Below are 15,544 nucleotides of genomic sequence, written 5' to 3'. Positions count from 1 at the left end.
GATCGTTTGTATCTGTGAAAACATGTATTTAAGTTAATTGTTTTTACCATTGTTGCCGCCTCCACTTTGCCCCTCAGTGGTTCTCTGCGAGTCCTTCACATTCTGTGGCTCTTAGGGTTGAAGTTATGGTTGGCTTGGTACCTATCACTCCTCAACATTATCCTGTGATTGCAAACAAGAGGCGTATTTACAGTGGCTCTGAAGGATGAATGATATTAGCCTCTCCTCCTGCTAAGTAGCAGAGCATAGCCAGCTTGACAATATTTAAAACATTACTCAGTGAGCAGGAGGAAGCCCCACCACCTTCCAGTGTCAATGCTCTCACTCACCCATCTCCATGCCACTCTCCTGTTGGCTATTGTGGCTCAGAAACACTGGGCTCTTTCACCAAAGATGTGCTTGCAGTCTTCCAATGGCTTAACCTGCCTGAGGGCCAGAAGACTTACTGGCATTTTACCACCACCCACAGGATGGTCTCACCTTCATGAGCCAATTGGCCGGACTCGCCACACAAGTGCTGGTGCTTCAGACACAAGCGCTCTGGGATCTCGCACATCTTTATATGGAGATGTTCACTTGAATCGCTTTCTGCGGGGCCCAGACCTGCACAATCCTAATGGGACGATGACATCTCTGTATTTAGAAGCACCCTGGGTCCCAGGCACTGTATTCAGTCTACAAAGCCCACCACACAGCTGCTCCGACTCACCTCTATTGATCGTAAGATCAGACTGACCTGAGACAAGCCCCCCAATGCCCCCTGTCACCAACAGCCCTCTGCCTCCAGAGACATGGGTCAAATGGTTCCCTTCACAGAGGTCCCAGAAAAATTCCTCTCTTGCTGTCTTCACAGACTCTGAAGTCTGCTGCTTTTGCTTTTTGCACAACGGTATCAGCAATCACCACCAGTAAAAATCAAGAACTGGGTAAGATACCAGGTTTTACGAAAAATTCAGGATGTTATTTCAGTCTATCTATGGCTTGGAGCATCCCTAAAAAGCAGCCATTTGGAGTCCACCACTAGAGCGCACTTACACAAACTCCAATTTTATGTTCACATAAATGTTTGACATTCCAATGACCCTCGACACCATGAGTAAAAGCATGCATAAAATCAACCTTATAACTCACTGTATACCCAAGCGATATATGCTACTAGGCTATTTGTGGCTTGCTATTGCAGGCAATATCCAGCTGCCTAGAGCTCCAATAGTCTAATAAAGAAGGGACCTCATGCTCAAATTCTCTCAGTGGCCCACCATGGCTGCTGGTAGCACCACATTAAAACTCCTCTTACAATCAGGGAGACATGTTTTAGGCAGCCTGCAAAACACAATGGAGGTCACAACAGACTCAGAGGTTGAAATGCCACTTACTGGGATTTCTAAATTGCTGTGAGCTATTCAGCTCCTGCTTGTAACCTGGAAGAGTGTGGTTAGCTTGGCACCAATACCTTCCAAGAGTGACTTTGTGTTGCATGCACTAACCAGGTGCCTAGAGTTCTTATGGTCTAATAAAGTGGCGCCTCATGCTTGCAGGGATGCCCTTAGTTGCCCACCATGGCTGCTGGCAGCACCACATGGAAACTCCTCTTACAATCGGGGAGACGTGGGTTAGGCAGATTGCAAATTGCACCGCAGGTCACAACATGCTCGCTGTTTGAAATACTACTTCCCAGGATTCGAAATGGCCAGGAGCTGGGAGCTATTTAGCGTCTGCTTATAGCATAGACGATACTACTTAGCTTGATATAAACAGCTACCAAGAGCTACTGGTGCCACAGAAATTTACCTATGTGACATTGACTCTGACATTTAAAATGTTATGGGTTGTACATAGTGGGCAAAGGCTTACAGTTTTCCTCTCACATGGCAGACAGATTTGCAACTCTAGAGTACTAGCGGCTTGTTCCCCAATGGTTACTATTACCTCTTGCTAGAAAAAATCTGATTTAATTCTCCACCTCAAAACCTACTGCTGAAGGTTGCCATTGCATCCCCCCTTCTGTAAGCAGCCCAGAAAGGAAGCCTGCCTAGGAACGTTGCTAATTCAGGGTCATCATAGAGCATCATGTTTCCTGGAAGTGTGCTCTCCAACGGCTGTGTTTACAGTACTGAGAATTCCAAATCTGATGTTAATAACATGTGCATCTTTGAAAGATCTGAAAAAATATAATTCTGTGAAAGAACAAGGTTCGATGATCAATGAAGAATAAACAGCAGACATAATGCCATGAATTTTTATCTTCCATATACAGTGAAAAGGAACTGAAGTACTGAATGGTTCTTACCACAGAGGGTTGCGGTTTCTGGATGGAGACTGGGAGGGTCAGCATCGGATTTGGAATAATATCCTCTTCCTGGCATTCCTGACATATGATTGAATTGACCATCTGTATGATGAACATCTGCAGAAATACAAATAGACACTATTGCAATCAAGAGAAACTCACAAAGAACTATGAGCAGCATTATTATTTGTGTTATGTAGGACACCTGTGATCAACAAGGATGCCAAAATAAAGTACTGTTGTTTTAAAAAATGTATTTGGGGACTATGTACAAAGCTAAGTTAACTGAAAAGCAAACATGGGATATACATAGAAAAAGAATGATGATCTCTTCCCAAAGAAATGGGTTTGCTGCCGAGCATGTAACTAGGCATTTGGGCCCCTATGCCCAAGTGTGTGCAGTTCCAGGGAGCAGGTTTGATTTACCTACGGTTCTATGGTGTGGCGGGTTTACCGTGTCCCAAACCCTCTTTTGTCCATCCAGTTGCAAACTTCCCATTACCCATACCTCACAACTGCGTTTGGCATCCGGTTCTGCAGGTCGCCTGGCCCACTCTTTCATATGGCAGTGAGAGATAGAGAAGGGTCTCTGGGCCGGGCTGAGCCTCCCCTACACTGCTTCTCGTTTGCCTTTATGAACTGACTGCAACCTCTCTGCCCTAGTCTCATTTCTCTTCCCACCGTTTAGTCCTGCCCAAGTCTAACCTGCCACTGAGTCCTTCCTGTTCTTGATAAATAACTCACTCGCTCAAAAACTACAACAAATCCAAAACGCAGCAGTAAAACTTCTAAGACTCAGCAAGAGAAAACACACCAGCCAGCACTACGATCGCTACAGTGGCTGCCATTCAAGAGAAGAATCTATTTCAAAACACTCTTCATTCCGCACAGAGCAATTCATGGGAAAGCAGCAGAATTCCTGCTAGAAAACAATCTCCACCTATGGACCAAACAGAATCCTGAGGACTAACAATGACATACACCATGAACACAAACATTATTCAAAAAAGAAATATGGTGGATCAGCATTTTATTAAAGCATCTCAGTGAAACTCTGGAACTGACTCTCCAAGGGAATGTGCACAGAAGAGGAATGGCCGACCTTCAGGAAAGCAGTAAAAACATGGCTGTTTAATATACAGAACTAACTCACAAGCCATAGGCCACTGTCAAAGAGATGAAAAATAGCTAAATACGGCACATTGGGTTACAGTTACACAACAAGTTACTTGGGCGACTGTGTCATAACTTGATCCCATGAACATTGCACTCTTTGCCCCACTAACCCATACTGAAACATCCATACCATCATACTACATGCCACATGCAAATCAACTATGCCACGCAGAGACAACACCTATCCTCCACACTGACACCAAAGAGCAGAATTCCACACTACCTACAATAACTCATACAATCTCAACACAGACAATGAATCCATCCCCATAAGCACACAAGGACTCCCATACGGCTGCAAACGTCTTGCATGCCCACCAACCAAGACCACCTAGAAACAAACCCACACACACATATAATATCATATAATATCATATACATCATATAACAGTGACCATTTTTTCCAAAGCATATCAACACCATAGCAAAAACACGTGTGAGCTCTCTCTCGCCCCTCCCATTAACAAACCAACCCCTATCTTCTTTTCAGATCCACCAGAGCATATGGAGACCATGCAAATGGCAGTAGAGTGCAGTATAAATACTACTAAAATAACATATTTACACCCTGGTCTTCTTCCCTCTTTGATGGTCTATCTCTTCCCTCCAACCTCCTCATTTTCACAATCCTGGCCGGAAGAGACTGCTTGTGTATAACTCCTGGACCTCGATATCAATGCCTCCTACTGGTCCCTGGTTTAGACCTTATCCTCCTCACACTTGCCTTCCACTACCTATTCATAGTGGTTCCCATGTGGTTTCAGTCCCTGCCTCCTGGACCAGTCCGGCTTGTGAGCTCCTCACCCGCACCTCACTCATCTCTTTCTCTGCTGTAGTCTTTTCCTTCAAGCATTTCATTCCTCCCACGTCCTTTTGACATTGTGTTGCTCCTGCTATTACCACCTCCTCCTCCGGTCCAATCTCTGCTCTAGATGTTTTTTTTAACAACATTTTTTATTATTTTCAACATCAATCAACACTCATTACACCAGTACAAATAACAATCCCCCAACTTTCCCATCCCCAACTCCCCACCCCTCCACTTAGAGCCACGCAATTCAACCTCCTTCTCTTCCTAATTTACAGGGGAATGCTTTCCTCACTGTCAGAGGAGCTGTCTTCTTCGGGTTCCTCATGCACGGAACCCGTCAATGTGGTGACCAGATGTAGCCAGCCTGTTAAGTGTGTTTGCTTCCTCTTCCCCCGCTCTAGCCACCGCTTCCCTCCATACCACTGTCTCAGCATCCGCACATTTCAGGAGGTCCCACCACCAGGCCTCGGCGTTCGGTATATTGCTTGCCTTCCAACTCATTGTTATCCTGCGTTTAGCTAGAATATACGCCAAATCTTTAAGTTTGCTCACATGTTTGAGTCTGTGCGGTCTTGGGAACCCACCCACTATGCACGTCCAGAGAGATTCTACCTCCAAGTTTATCCCTTTACCTGCTAAGAGGTGTGCTGCCTCTTTCCAGTATCTACCAATTCCCGGGTATGCCCAAAACATGTGTACCATCCCTGCATCAACCTCTCACATTTCGGGCATGCCTGTGTCTTGGCGTTCGTGAATTTATCAATCCTTTTTGGAGTCATATAGGCTCTATGGGCAACATGCAACTGAATCTGTTGCAGTCTCACATTTCTCGACACTTTCTTATGATATCTTTGCATTTTGACCCATAGCCCATCCCCTATTGTTTCCCCACTTTCTTCCTCCCAATCTGGCCTCAACTGCGCCACCTCCCCGACTTTTGCCATCATTAGTTCATAGATCCGGGAGACCTCATGGCCGCCGTCAGACAAGGCCTGAAAGGTTTCAATGGCAGCGTCTGGTTGTTGTGTCAATTCCGCCTCAGACCACGTCTTCTTCACCATCCTTACCAGCCTAGTGTATGCAATGTATTGTCCCCCACGCAGACCCATATCCTCTCTCAGTGTATCAAATTCTATTTTCCCCCCTTCTTGCCACATGTCTCCTATGGTTGATACCAGTGCTCCAGATAACATTTTGAGAAGGGAGTATTTTACTCCCTATTTTTAAACTTTGAGAGTAAATGTGATTTTAAGAGAGTAAAAATTACTTTTCTCCTTTGCAAGAGAGTAAAACGTATGTGACATCCAGCCGACGTGTGCAAAAACTATATGGAAATCATTACTATGCGGCAGCTTTCTGCATTGTGACAGAATACACCTTTCAATATTTCTCCAAGGACTGGCCATTTGATCTCTCCTGTATATATTTAAATGATGAAATCAAAAAACCTAGCCAATTACATAGTAAAGCAAAAAATGAATTGTATTGTGTGTTTTGAGGTTCGATAGCAGAATTGTCTTTTGATGTTTAATGAATGTCTTCATTTCCTGGAGTTATTACTACCTAATGGTATGCCAATGTTATGATACACAGTGCAGAGCGGCACGGACTCCATGCTAAATTCTATATCTAATCTAATGGTCAAATGGTTATTTATATAGCGCTTTTGGCAAAGCGCTGTACATATAACATATTTATCACAATTATCACCAAACCAAAATCGGTACACTCCTTTATCGACCTCGAAAGGATGAAAGGCTGAGTTGGCCTTGCCGGGATTTGAACCTGCAACATAGTGATAATGCACAGATTGCAGCAATGAGTACTCAACCAGCTGAGCTATCGTATTGGCTAACATCCTTCAGAGGTCGGTTAACTGAGTATCGACTGAGGTATAATAATCACAGTACCTCGATGTTGGACGAACCATTTATGAAGCGCTATATAAAGTTAAATACCTATCTGGATTATCACAGTGGCAGGTTTTGCTGAGTTTCTATTTCAATTACCAATGTAACTTTCCTTTGTTTGATTTTGAACAGCGCTCGCACTTCTTGGAGAGTCAGGTTTTGGATGTTTTAATTGTAGTCTTGAAGATCTGACAGGCTAGAAAACCTGTGATTGGTGTAATGACAATCACTCATCCTTGAGCAAAGACTCTGCTGCCACTGACCGTTTATAGTAATGTACCCCATTGACTGCAAGTGAATGGATGTAAACTATACTGTCATCATTTTACAACTATAAACTATACTTTTAAACTATACTGTCATCAAATCAAACAAAGGAAAGTTACATTGGTAATTGAAATAGAAACTCAGCAAAACCTGCCACTGTGATAATCCAGATAGGTATTTAACTTTATATAGCGCTTCATAAATGGTTCGTCCAACATCGAGGTACTGTGATTATTATACCTCAGTCGATACTCAGTTAACCGACCTCTGAAGGATGTTAGCCAATACGATAGCTCAGCTGGTTGAGTACTCATTGCTGCAATCTGTGCATTATCTCTATGTTGCAGGTTCAAATCCCGGCAAGGCCAACTGTTTTTATAATTAGAGTGTAAATTTAATTATAAGTGTAAAAATTATCTGCCTCCGCATGATTATGCACATAGCACCGGAACTCTGAAAAATACGATTGTGCAATACTGATTTGCTTTCACTGTAAAAAAAAAAAGCATAATTTGCTACAAAATATGAATTCTCAATTGCAACTTAGTTTTCCATCTTATTAATTATGCAATACTACAATTCTAGGAAAATATGCACAGTGCTTCTGAAGCTGAATGGAAAGAAACCATTCCTTTTATCACAGTGTTCAGTTTCTTTTTTTGAAAGGCTTCAGAGAAATACTTTCTGTTTCAGAGGTGGCTTGCAATTACATCCATGTAGATAAAAATCAAAAGAAGCCTTCTGGTTTCTGTCAAGTAACCTGACCTTTGCACTGCCCTCTGCTCTAAACATGTGTGTAAATGTACACAGGAAAATAATAAAGCTGTCATATTTACAAGATTTTCATGCGTAAAAAGACCTAGTACACACCTTATCTGGAGGCCTGGTTGATACCCCTACTGGTTCCCAGTGTTCTCTAACAGTCCTCCTCAATTGCTCATCCGCCCCCTTCAGTGCCACCAATGGTACCTGCGGGGAGCATGGAAATGGGCTCCCCATCACTTGGCAGGCCCTGTGCCAAATCCTCCTCCCTAGGTCTAGCAATGTGGACCCTCTTCCCTTCAGAGATTCTGCTAACCATATCAATTCATTCAGGAAATAAGGTGTACACTCTGCCTTCTCTGCTCTGGATTTTACCCCTTTCTGATTGATCTCTCCTGTTTCCCCCTTCTGCTCTCTCCCCACCCCAATGATAACATTGCATCCTTCTCTCTCTCCACTCCTGCTTATTCACCACCCCTTATGTTAATATCTCCTTCTGGCTCTCTCCTGCTAACGCCACCGCCCTCTCTCCACTTACACTGCCTCTCCAGTCTCTTCTGTCTATCCATCCTCTGCTTCTCCTACCACCAGCCACTCTCAAGCTTTCTCTGAAGAGGAGACCCCTACTCGTGTAACACCCCCCACTCAGCAACCAGTGTTTTTTTCTGATAATCTGCACTCACGAATTAGTGTACATGAAACTAATTGGGGCTAAAGATCGGCCATCTTGGTTTCAAGCTTTGTTTCCTCTGACCCTCTCCGTGGCTGTTTGCACTGAGTGGAGGGTGGTGGCATCTTCAGCGTGAGAGCCATAGATTGAGAACACACTGGGTAAGCTTTTTAGATTCTCAGATTCACTCACAGTATTGTGCAAGCAGGGCGTGCAGCACTTTGGCTCCCCAGTGCACAGTGTGCACACGAAAACATGGATGTTGTAATGCTGCTTCCCTTGTTAGTCACTCTGCATTCAGAAAATCGCAAACTAGAAGTAATGCATCTGTTGAGCCATGTCATTGTGGATTTTAAAATAAAATTCCTTCGAGACACTGGATAAACTAGCAGGAGCTCGTTCCACAGTACCTTCATTGCAGACATGGGAAGATACTCCTGTAAAGTGAATGCTCTTCTTTTCAGTATGGGGAGCTTGAGTCTGGTTAAACCAGTCTTTTGGCTCTCAAATAAGGAGAGCTAGCTCTCTCAGCTGTCTGAGTTCTACAGGGTTTAGTGTGTGTTCATGCCTTGAGGGCTTACAGCATTGTAGGGGTTACAGTTATAGCCCCTAAGGGTGCAGTAGGCCAGGAAGAAGTGCAAAGAAGACTGGTCATGGAGAAGACTGGTACCCAGTGAGAATCTAAGAGTACCAAGCAACCAGTCAGTGCTGCAGACAGGTAAGTTAGCAAGGAAGCGAGAGAGGGAAGGCAGAGGAAAAAAGGAAGGTTCTGAGACGCTTACAGAACTTCAGGTGGTCCGGCTCAAGTTTGAGAGAGCCAGGGAGGCAGCTCCAGAGGGAGGCACCTGCAGAGGAGAAAGATCTACCCTCCACTCTCTGCTTGGAGAAACGTCTGACCCTCAGAGCGTTAGAGGTAGCTGAGCGAAGAGCTCTAGAAGGTAGGTATTTAGGCAGGTAAAAAAGTAATGCAATAACACCAAAAGTAATGTGAAGAGTACTGTCACGACACACAACACACAAATATCACACCTACATTACACCCAGGGCACCACACGTCTGGGAGGAGGGCGCTGCGCAGCGAAGTATCGGCACGAACACACAGACTTACATGTATTCTTAATTAGTAGGTAACTAGGGATAAGTTAGCACGACTGCCGCAATGAAAAGCACACATGCAGCAACAGTAATATTTGTATAGTTTTGTTTAAAAGTAACTTAGAAGTGTAATGAGTTTAAGGGTTAGGTATATTAATGAATAATATTTTGGCCACAGTTTAGTAGGCCCAGGGCAGACTAGAGAGAAGCGATGTTTTAGTTGTTTGAAAGGCCACAGCCCACAGTAGAATTGAAGTTTTGCTGGCACTCGCAGAAACACTAGATCAGCTCACCAAGGTTAAGACACTAAGAAGACACAGTATCTAATTAATTGTTGCATAAAGAAAGGTTTCGCATGGGAAGAAAAAAACAGCCAGATGCCAGGTGCAGTCCTACATGATAATTTGAAGGGTACTGGGCTGGGCACCAAGGGCCCTGGCAGCGAGAACAGTAGCCTTAAGAAATTAAATTTGAGACATTCAGTTTTGCCAAGGTGTCATGCACAGATTTTTCGACCTAAAGCTGGCACAATGCAAGAGAGAGGATGGGGAACGAACAGGTCCAGGGGGGGCGAGGGAAGAGGGGAACCAATTAGGGGACTGGGAAATGTTTCAGAGACTGTAACAATGCCCCTGACCTTGGTGCTGTTCCCTCATAATTACATTGGATGGATTCAGTGGGATGCTGTGGCTCGTGTTGTCTCTAACGAAGAGGTCCAATCCGCATTGAGAGATTTATCAAGTCGTATATTAGTGTAGACCAACCAATGACATGCCAGAGTTTCTGCAGGTCAGCAAGGATGTAATGCAGGGGAGGGATGCTTAGGGGTCATGACCTCATGAAGGGCTGCTGATGATGTTATTTCAGGAAATGCGTTCATCCTATCGGAACCTGTAATGTATACAAAACTAAATTGTATAGGGGTCCTGTGATCACTCAACAATTATGTATCAGCATATCCCCAAAGTTATAAGGATTAACAAAATATGCGAATATGTGATTTTCTTGCACACATATTGTAGAATGTATTACAGTTCAGGTCCACAGGGCTGTCTGTTCTCCCAGTCGACTGTTCAATAAAGCTGGGGATTTTCTTGCAGAGTATATACATCTTTTGGATTACTTAGTATTTTTCTTGGATCGCTCCTTTGGACGCCTGGTCTATATTTGGAGGCCCCAGCGAGATATCCATTATTCTCGGAGTGCTGAGTGCTCTCTGCTGTACTGCGTGGAGGAGCGCTGCGGCCATCGAGACCAGATAAAGTGCACTCTCGAGAAGGTCTGACAGTCGATCAACAGTAAGTTTGAAGTTGATGGAATTTTGGGTTAATTAGAAGCATGACGCCTTAGTAGTGCTGTAAGGGATTTCCTTGTAGAGGAAAGGTGGTGTTTTATTCATTCTTTTTTATTAGTGATATGAACATCATAGTAGTGTGCAAGGCATTGCTTCATTTCTGCTTTTATTGATCGACGAAAGGTGACGTCATTTGTAGCTGAAGTGTTGTGGAAACTGTATGCTGTGTAGAGATAACTGTGGAGATCTCCTCGGGAAAGGAAGGACAGCGTGGCGTATATTTAGAGATATTGTGTCGACCCGATGAGTGCAGGCCAGAACCTGTATATAATATTGAATTTTGTGTGAGTAATATTTGTGGAAGAAGTATATTCTGGTTAAGAGCGTAGACTAAGGGTTGAGAATGAGAGGATGGTATGGAGTGGCTGAGAAGTGTGGGGATGGGAGAGTAAGAAGTGAATGGTGTGTGGTGTTGAGGTGATGGTATGTTTTGTATTTGTGTTATTTTAGAAATATTTTTTTAGCCTTGTACACGTGAAGAGAATTATGATTGACATTTTTGCCAAAAGTGGGGCCTAAATTGTCAATGAAAGTACACGACTCTGTTAGAGCAGCCAGTGTCAGAGGACAAGCATAGGAGGAAGGAAAATGCCCAGAGGCTGACCTCCCAGAAGAGGGGCAGCAGCCACTGACGCTGATGTGGGGCAACAGGGAGTGAAGAGTATGAGGAAGAACTAAGGAGGAGCTGGCTGCACTGGGACGAGAAGGAGGAGAAGAACAGGAGAATGAGAAAGAAAAGGAAAGAAGGAGCAGGAGAAAAAAGGAAGGAGAGAGGGAGAAGGAATGAGATAGTAGAATAGATTGGTCCCATACATTCCAGAGTAGGATCGGGAAGATGGCATGAGTACCACAAAGGGCGTGAAGGCGTAATGTGCAGAGTTGCCCGTATTGCAGAAGGGTAGAGGAGGACCCCAGTATAGACCTTGGGCCAGCATGGACATGGATAATGTGATGTACAGCTTGCCGTCCCTCACGGCAGGATCAGGCAAGTGGATGTATGCTTTAGAAAAGGAAATCACAGGGATTACCCTGGCGGCAAATGATATGAAGAGTTGATTTGCCGCCTTAATGGGTGAACAGGCAGACAAATCTTGGGAACAGGTAAGATATGATGGGGTGACCCTAAGTAGTAATGCACACAATGGTGCACCATTCAATAATTGCAGAGCGCACATGTCAAATGTATTGAGGACAATGTACCCAGACACTTCAGACATGCAGGCTATCTTGACACGCACAGTGAAGCAAGATGAAGACCCTGCACAATACATCCAACAGATACAAGAAATGTCGACACTAGAAACACAACAAACATGGGATGCAAATATTCCTGCTTTTGACCACATGTTGATTAGGGGACTTCCCACAGAGGTACGAAAAGCTTTAGGGAAGGTGGTAGGAAAAGAAGCAAAAGGGCAGCCTGAAATACAAGCGCATACAGTACACTCTTGTAAAGCACAGCAGGATAAAGATAAGGACTTCACAGATAATGCTGTAAGAGCTGAAGCGGAATGAGCACAGAAAAGGTTGGCCAAACTTAGCATGGAAAGAGCAGTATTAACAAACGTCACACTAGGACAACCAGAGCCTGCGCAGCAAGTGTCATGATTCCTGCCCCTCATGCCCCCAGCCCTCCAAGATGTCAGGCTGGAGCCAGGGCACGATCACCTACATGGCCCTCAAGGGCCTCTCCATCCCTCCAAAGACCCACTTGGAGTCAGACTTGGCACTTGTGGCACCAGACTCACTCACTCCTGTTAGGGAGAATTCTTTGTTAAGGCTAATTTCCCAAACCTAGTGAGACCCGCAGCAGCTTTGCTGGATTTTTGGGGTTTATTTTTTTCTCCTGCTAAGAGTGAGACTCTTTTTCTCCCTCTCTTAGACATGATTTGAGATATCCTTTGACTTTGTAACGTGTTTTATGGGCTATGGGGTCTTTTACCCCATAGGGTTTTATGTGGTTTTTGGTAAGTATGTTACACAGCACCCTCAGTGCAGTAACCCAGGGGTGTCATAGTGACCCCGAAATATAGACTCCATACCCTGGGACTGACTACTGTCTCCCAGGGCATGTAAAGTCACCATTGACTTTACTAGTCTTAAATTGTGAACAGAACCAGTACAAACCATCATATTGTGGAAATACTGGTAGAGGTAATTAGATTGCCCCTGGGTCTGTTTTTCGAGGGGGCACTGTGCAGTCCCCCCTCATCGAGTTTCTGGCTGGTGGCAGTGGTTACCTTCGATTTTCCCATTCATTTTAAAACGCACCACTTTTTTGGGTGCAATGTTAAAGATACCGCCGGGTTATTTATTTAATATTTATTCCTCGGTTGGGTCTTTTTTGCCAGGACTCGGTTTTAAAATGGCGTTTGTGTTCGCCTCTGTAACTCCAACCCAAGTCGAGCCCTTTGTTCCACTTTTTGGCGGGCTTCTCCACAGAAGCCTCCAAAAGTGGTGCCACTCTGTCTGGGTACCACAGGGGGTGAGGGATGGGGTTTAGGCACCCTGGACTGAGTTACCTTAGTAACTCAGGTCGCACTCTTGTTTGATTGGCCCAAGTGGTGAGCCGGCCGGCTCACCACTTAGCATGTTTGAGTGACAGCTAGGCTGAGTGAATGGGGGGTTTCTGCATAAAAGCAGGGCTTTGGGGACTGGAACTTCAGAAGTCGCCACAGGACCTGAGAATCTGACGAGGGAGAAGCTGAGCCGACCTACCACGACGACACCACCGGTGGAGCCCTGCAGAACCGACTCACCACTTCCCGACGACAGAGAAGATCTCCCGGCTGGAGAGGCTTCTTCCCTGACTGGTGGGCACAACCAGTTTACCTTTCTTTCTTTGCACCCCAGCCAGGTTTGTGGTCGAACTGCCCGTGCCAAGCACCCCGGCAGCCGGATAGCCACTCACCACTGAACCGCGAATCACCGGACCGCTCCTTGTACCTGAGAAACTCCATGGCTGGTTTCTTCCCTGGCAGTGCAACGGACTCCTGTCTTCCTACACGACGAGATCCTCTCTTCCCCCGGACGAAGCCCCAACTTGCATCCGCTGCCAGGAACAACTGCCCCCGCTGGAGCGTTCTCACCACTTTAAGGTACCGTGTCCGCCAGGCCTCCCTTTCTAAAGATTGCTACAAGGTAATAATAACCCCTTAACCTTCTGGACTGGGCTGGCCTCCTTGACCCTCTAACTGGTCCCTTTCTTTGGTCCAACTCCTTTTTGAACCTTTACAAGACTTTTGTGCACTGCAACCATGTGACCTTGGACACATTTCGTTTGGATCCTCTGAAAGTGGATCCGGCCTCTTGAACTCTAACTTCACGGTTTTACTTTGCCTTCCCCTCTTGTTATGTTCTGATAAAAGTGTTGGGATCTGTTTCAACTTGTTCTCTGCTCTTCTCTCCCTTTTTAAAACAAATTATTAGAGTGCCATCTATGTTAAGCGCTCACCGCTGTCTGAAAATAAGTAGGGCTTTACTTAAGACTTGTCTAATATTCTTTTAAGGGAGTTATATCTTTTAGTGACAGTGTTTTTGAATTGCTTACTATTAGTGCCTGTGTGTTTTTCTAGATGTGGTTTTAAATAAATAATTATATCTCTTTTACACCAAGCCCTGGTCAGTGTTTACTTGTTCTACTGTGTTCGCTTGACCTATTGTGAATACTCTGTATTGACTACTGACTACTCAGCCACAGCTACCGAGTGAATCTGTGTGGTACAGACTGCTACCAAGTGGGTTTACTGCCAAACACCTGTAGTCCTAAATCTTTTGCAGTGGTCCCAGAGAAAACTGCACAGGTTTCTGCCTAACAACTTAGAAGCAGCACTCAGGAGGAAGGACATGGTACTTTTAACAAGGGACATATGACGAGGGAATGGAATGGCACACGGTTTTGTGCATTGACCCAACACAACGTTTCATGGATTTGACGGATGACAAACTTTTTGCAGACTATGAGGAGATGGGGGGACTCATATTTAAAATATGCATACCATTCCAGGTCACAGTAGAATACAGAGAGGTCCTGTGGGGAGGGTCATGGGGGGTCAGCAATGCAAGGCGGACACATTTTTGATGATTATTCAAAACTTGCAATTTTATTAAAGTATAAATGATATTAAATGCCTCACTATCCCTACTCTGCTGAGTATTAACCTGCCTAACAAAACTAAAGGGAATCCCTCTAGAACAGGATGTCTGGCTCCCACACTTAAACATCAAACACACAAAGAAAATATATGTCAATTCAAAAATAACATCAACAATAATATTCATAGTTTCTTGATAACCTTTCAATAACGTGGACGAAGTCCCTTACCCAGGATTCAAAGTGAATTCAGCTCCAATGTTCTACAAAAAGAAACAAGTAAATCCTTGTAGGCAATATAGTCTCAGATCAGTTCTTGATGTTTAACAACAATAACAAATATTTTCTCCCTGGTGAAATAAGGACTTTCCACTTCCTTAAAATAGCACCAAATGTGATTCCGAGGCACGATGCTTTGCCACCACTTCCAGTTATCCAAGAAGACTTGCCAATGTTCAAAAGAAATACAACTTCAATAAATGTTAGTCAAACACAGTTCTTGGTTAACAGTTATTATGTCACTATTTACAAAATTAGGATGCACAGTAGGTATCTTTGTCAGGATGACTTCACAGTGCTGCTGCTTCTACTTCCTCAACTTCCCTTCTACTAAAGTTTACCATGAGGACATTCTCCTATGCCTCATAGTACGCTACTTCACTTGTGCTACTGAAGCTTTGCATCTACTGACAACCAGATATACCACCACAGCCTCAGTACTTTGTGATACCACCACATCTTCAGAACTTTGTGACTTAAAACAGGTTTTTGTTTTGAAAAGATTTACTTTAAGGAGCTTCAACACCTTCAAATAGGCAAGACACTCTTCCTCTGAATATCTCTCTTCAAAAGGGGCAGCCTCTTTGCCCCTCTTGTCTGTCTGCCACAACAGCCTAAATTGGCCTTTATGACCCACTTCTCTCTGTCACTTACAGTCTTTGACAAGATAGGTTGTGTCAACTTCAAAATATATTTACAAGCAGCAAGTTTCCCTTCCCCAACTTTACCTTCAATTCTCTGCCAACTGTTAGCCAAAATAAGTACCCAGAAGCCTTGGTACCACTCTGTAGCTACAGGTAACGCTTGCAAGCTTGTATCTCAAGCACGGTTGAACTT

At 44.4% G+C, this 15,544-nt stretch overlaps 1 protein-coding gene and 1 long non-coding RNA gene across 4 annotated transcripts in view; one reads left to right on the top strand and one right to left on the bottom strand.

Annotated features, from left to right (window-relative positions):
• LOC138491601 (uncharacterized) overlaps positions 1-2,542 on the top strand; it is a 357,008-nt gene extending 354,466 nt beyond the window's left edge. The window contains exon 3 of the long non-coding RNA XR_011276049.1: positions 2,258-2,542. This is a non-coding gene — a long non-coding RNA (uncharacterized lncRNA). The remainder of the gene's footprint in view (positions 1-2,257) is intronic.
• The window catches only part of LOC138491599 (ubl carboxyl-terminal hydrolase 18-like), a 1,142,981-nt gene that overhangs the window by 467,647 nt on the left and 659,790 nt on the right, over positions 1-15,544 (bottom strand). For all 3 annotated transcript variants that reach the window (XM_069618206.1, XM_069618205.1, XM_069618204.1), the window contains exon 5: positions 2,291-2,407. In XM_069618206.1, the coding sequence (XP_069474307.1) occupies positions 2,291-2,407 (117 nt within the window). The remainder of the gene's footprint in view (positions 1-2,290; positions 2,408-15,544) is intronic.

Source organism: Ambystoma mexicanum, chromosome 10 (assembly GCF_040938575.1).
Source record: "Ambystoma mexicanum isolate Mex_15411 chromosome 10, UKY_AmexF1_1, whole genome shotgun sequence".
NCBI lineage: Eukaryota > Metazoa > Chordata > Amphibia > Caudata > Ambystomatidae > Ambystoma > Ambystoma mexicanum.
Note: the sequence above shows the minus strand (reverse complement) of the source record. Positions and strands in the feature narration are given on the sequence as shown.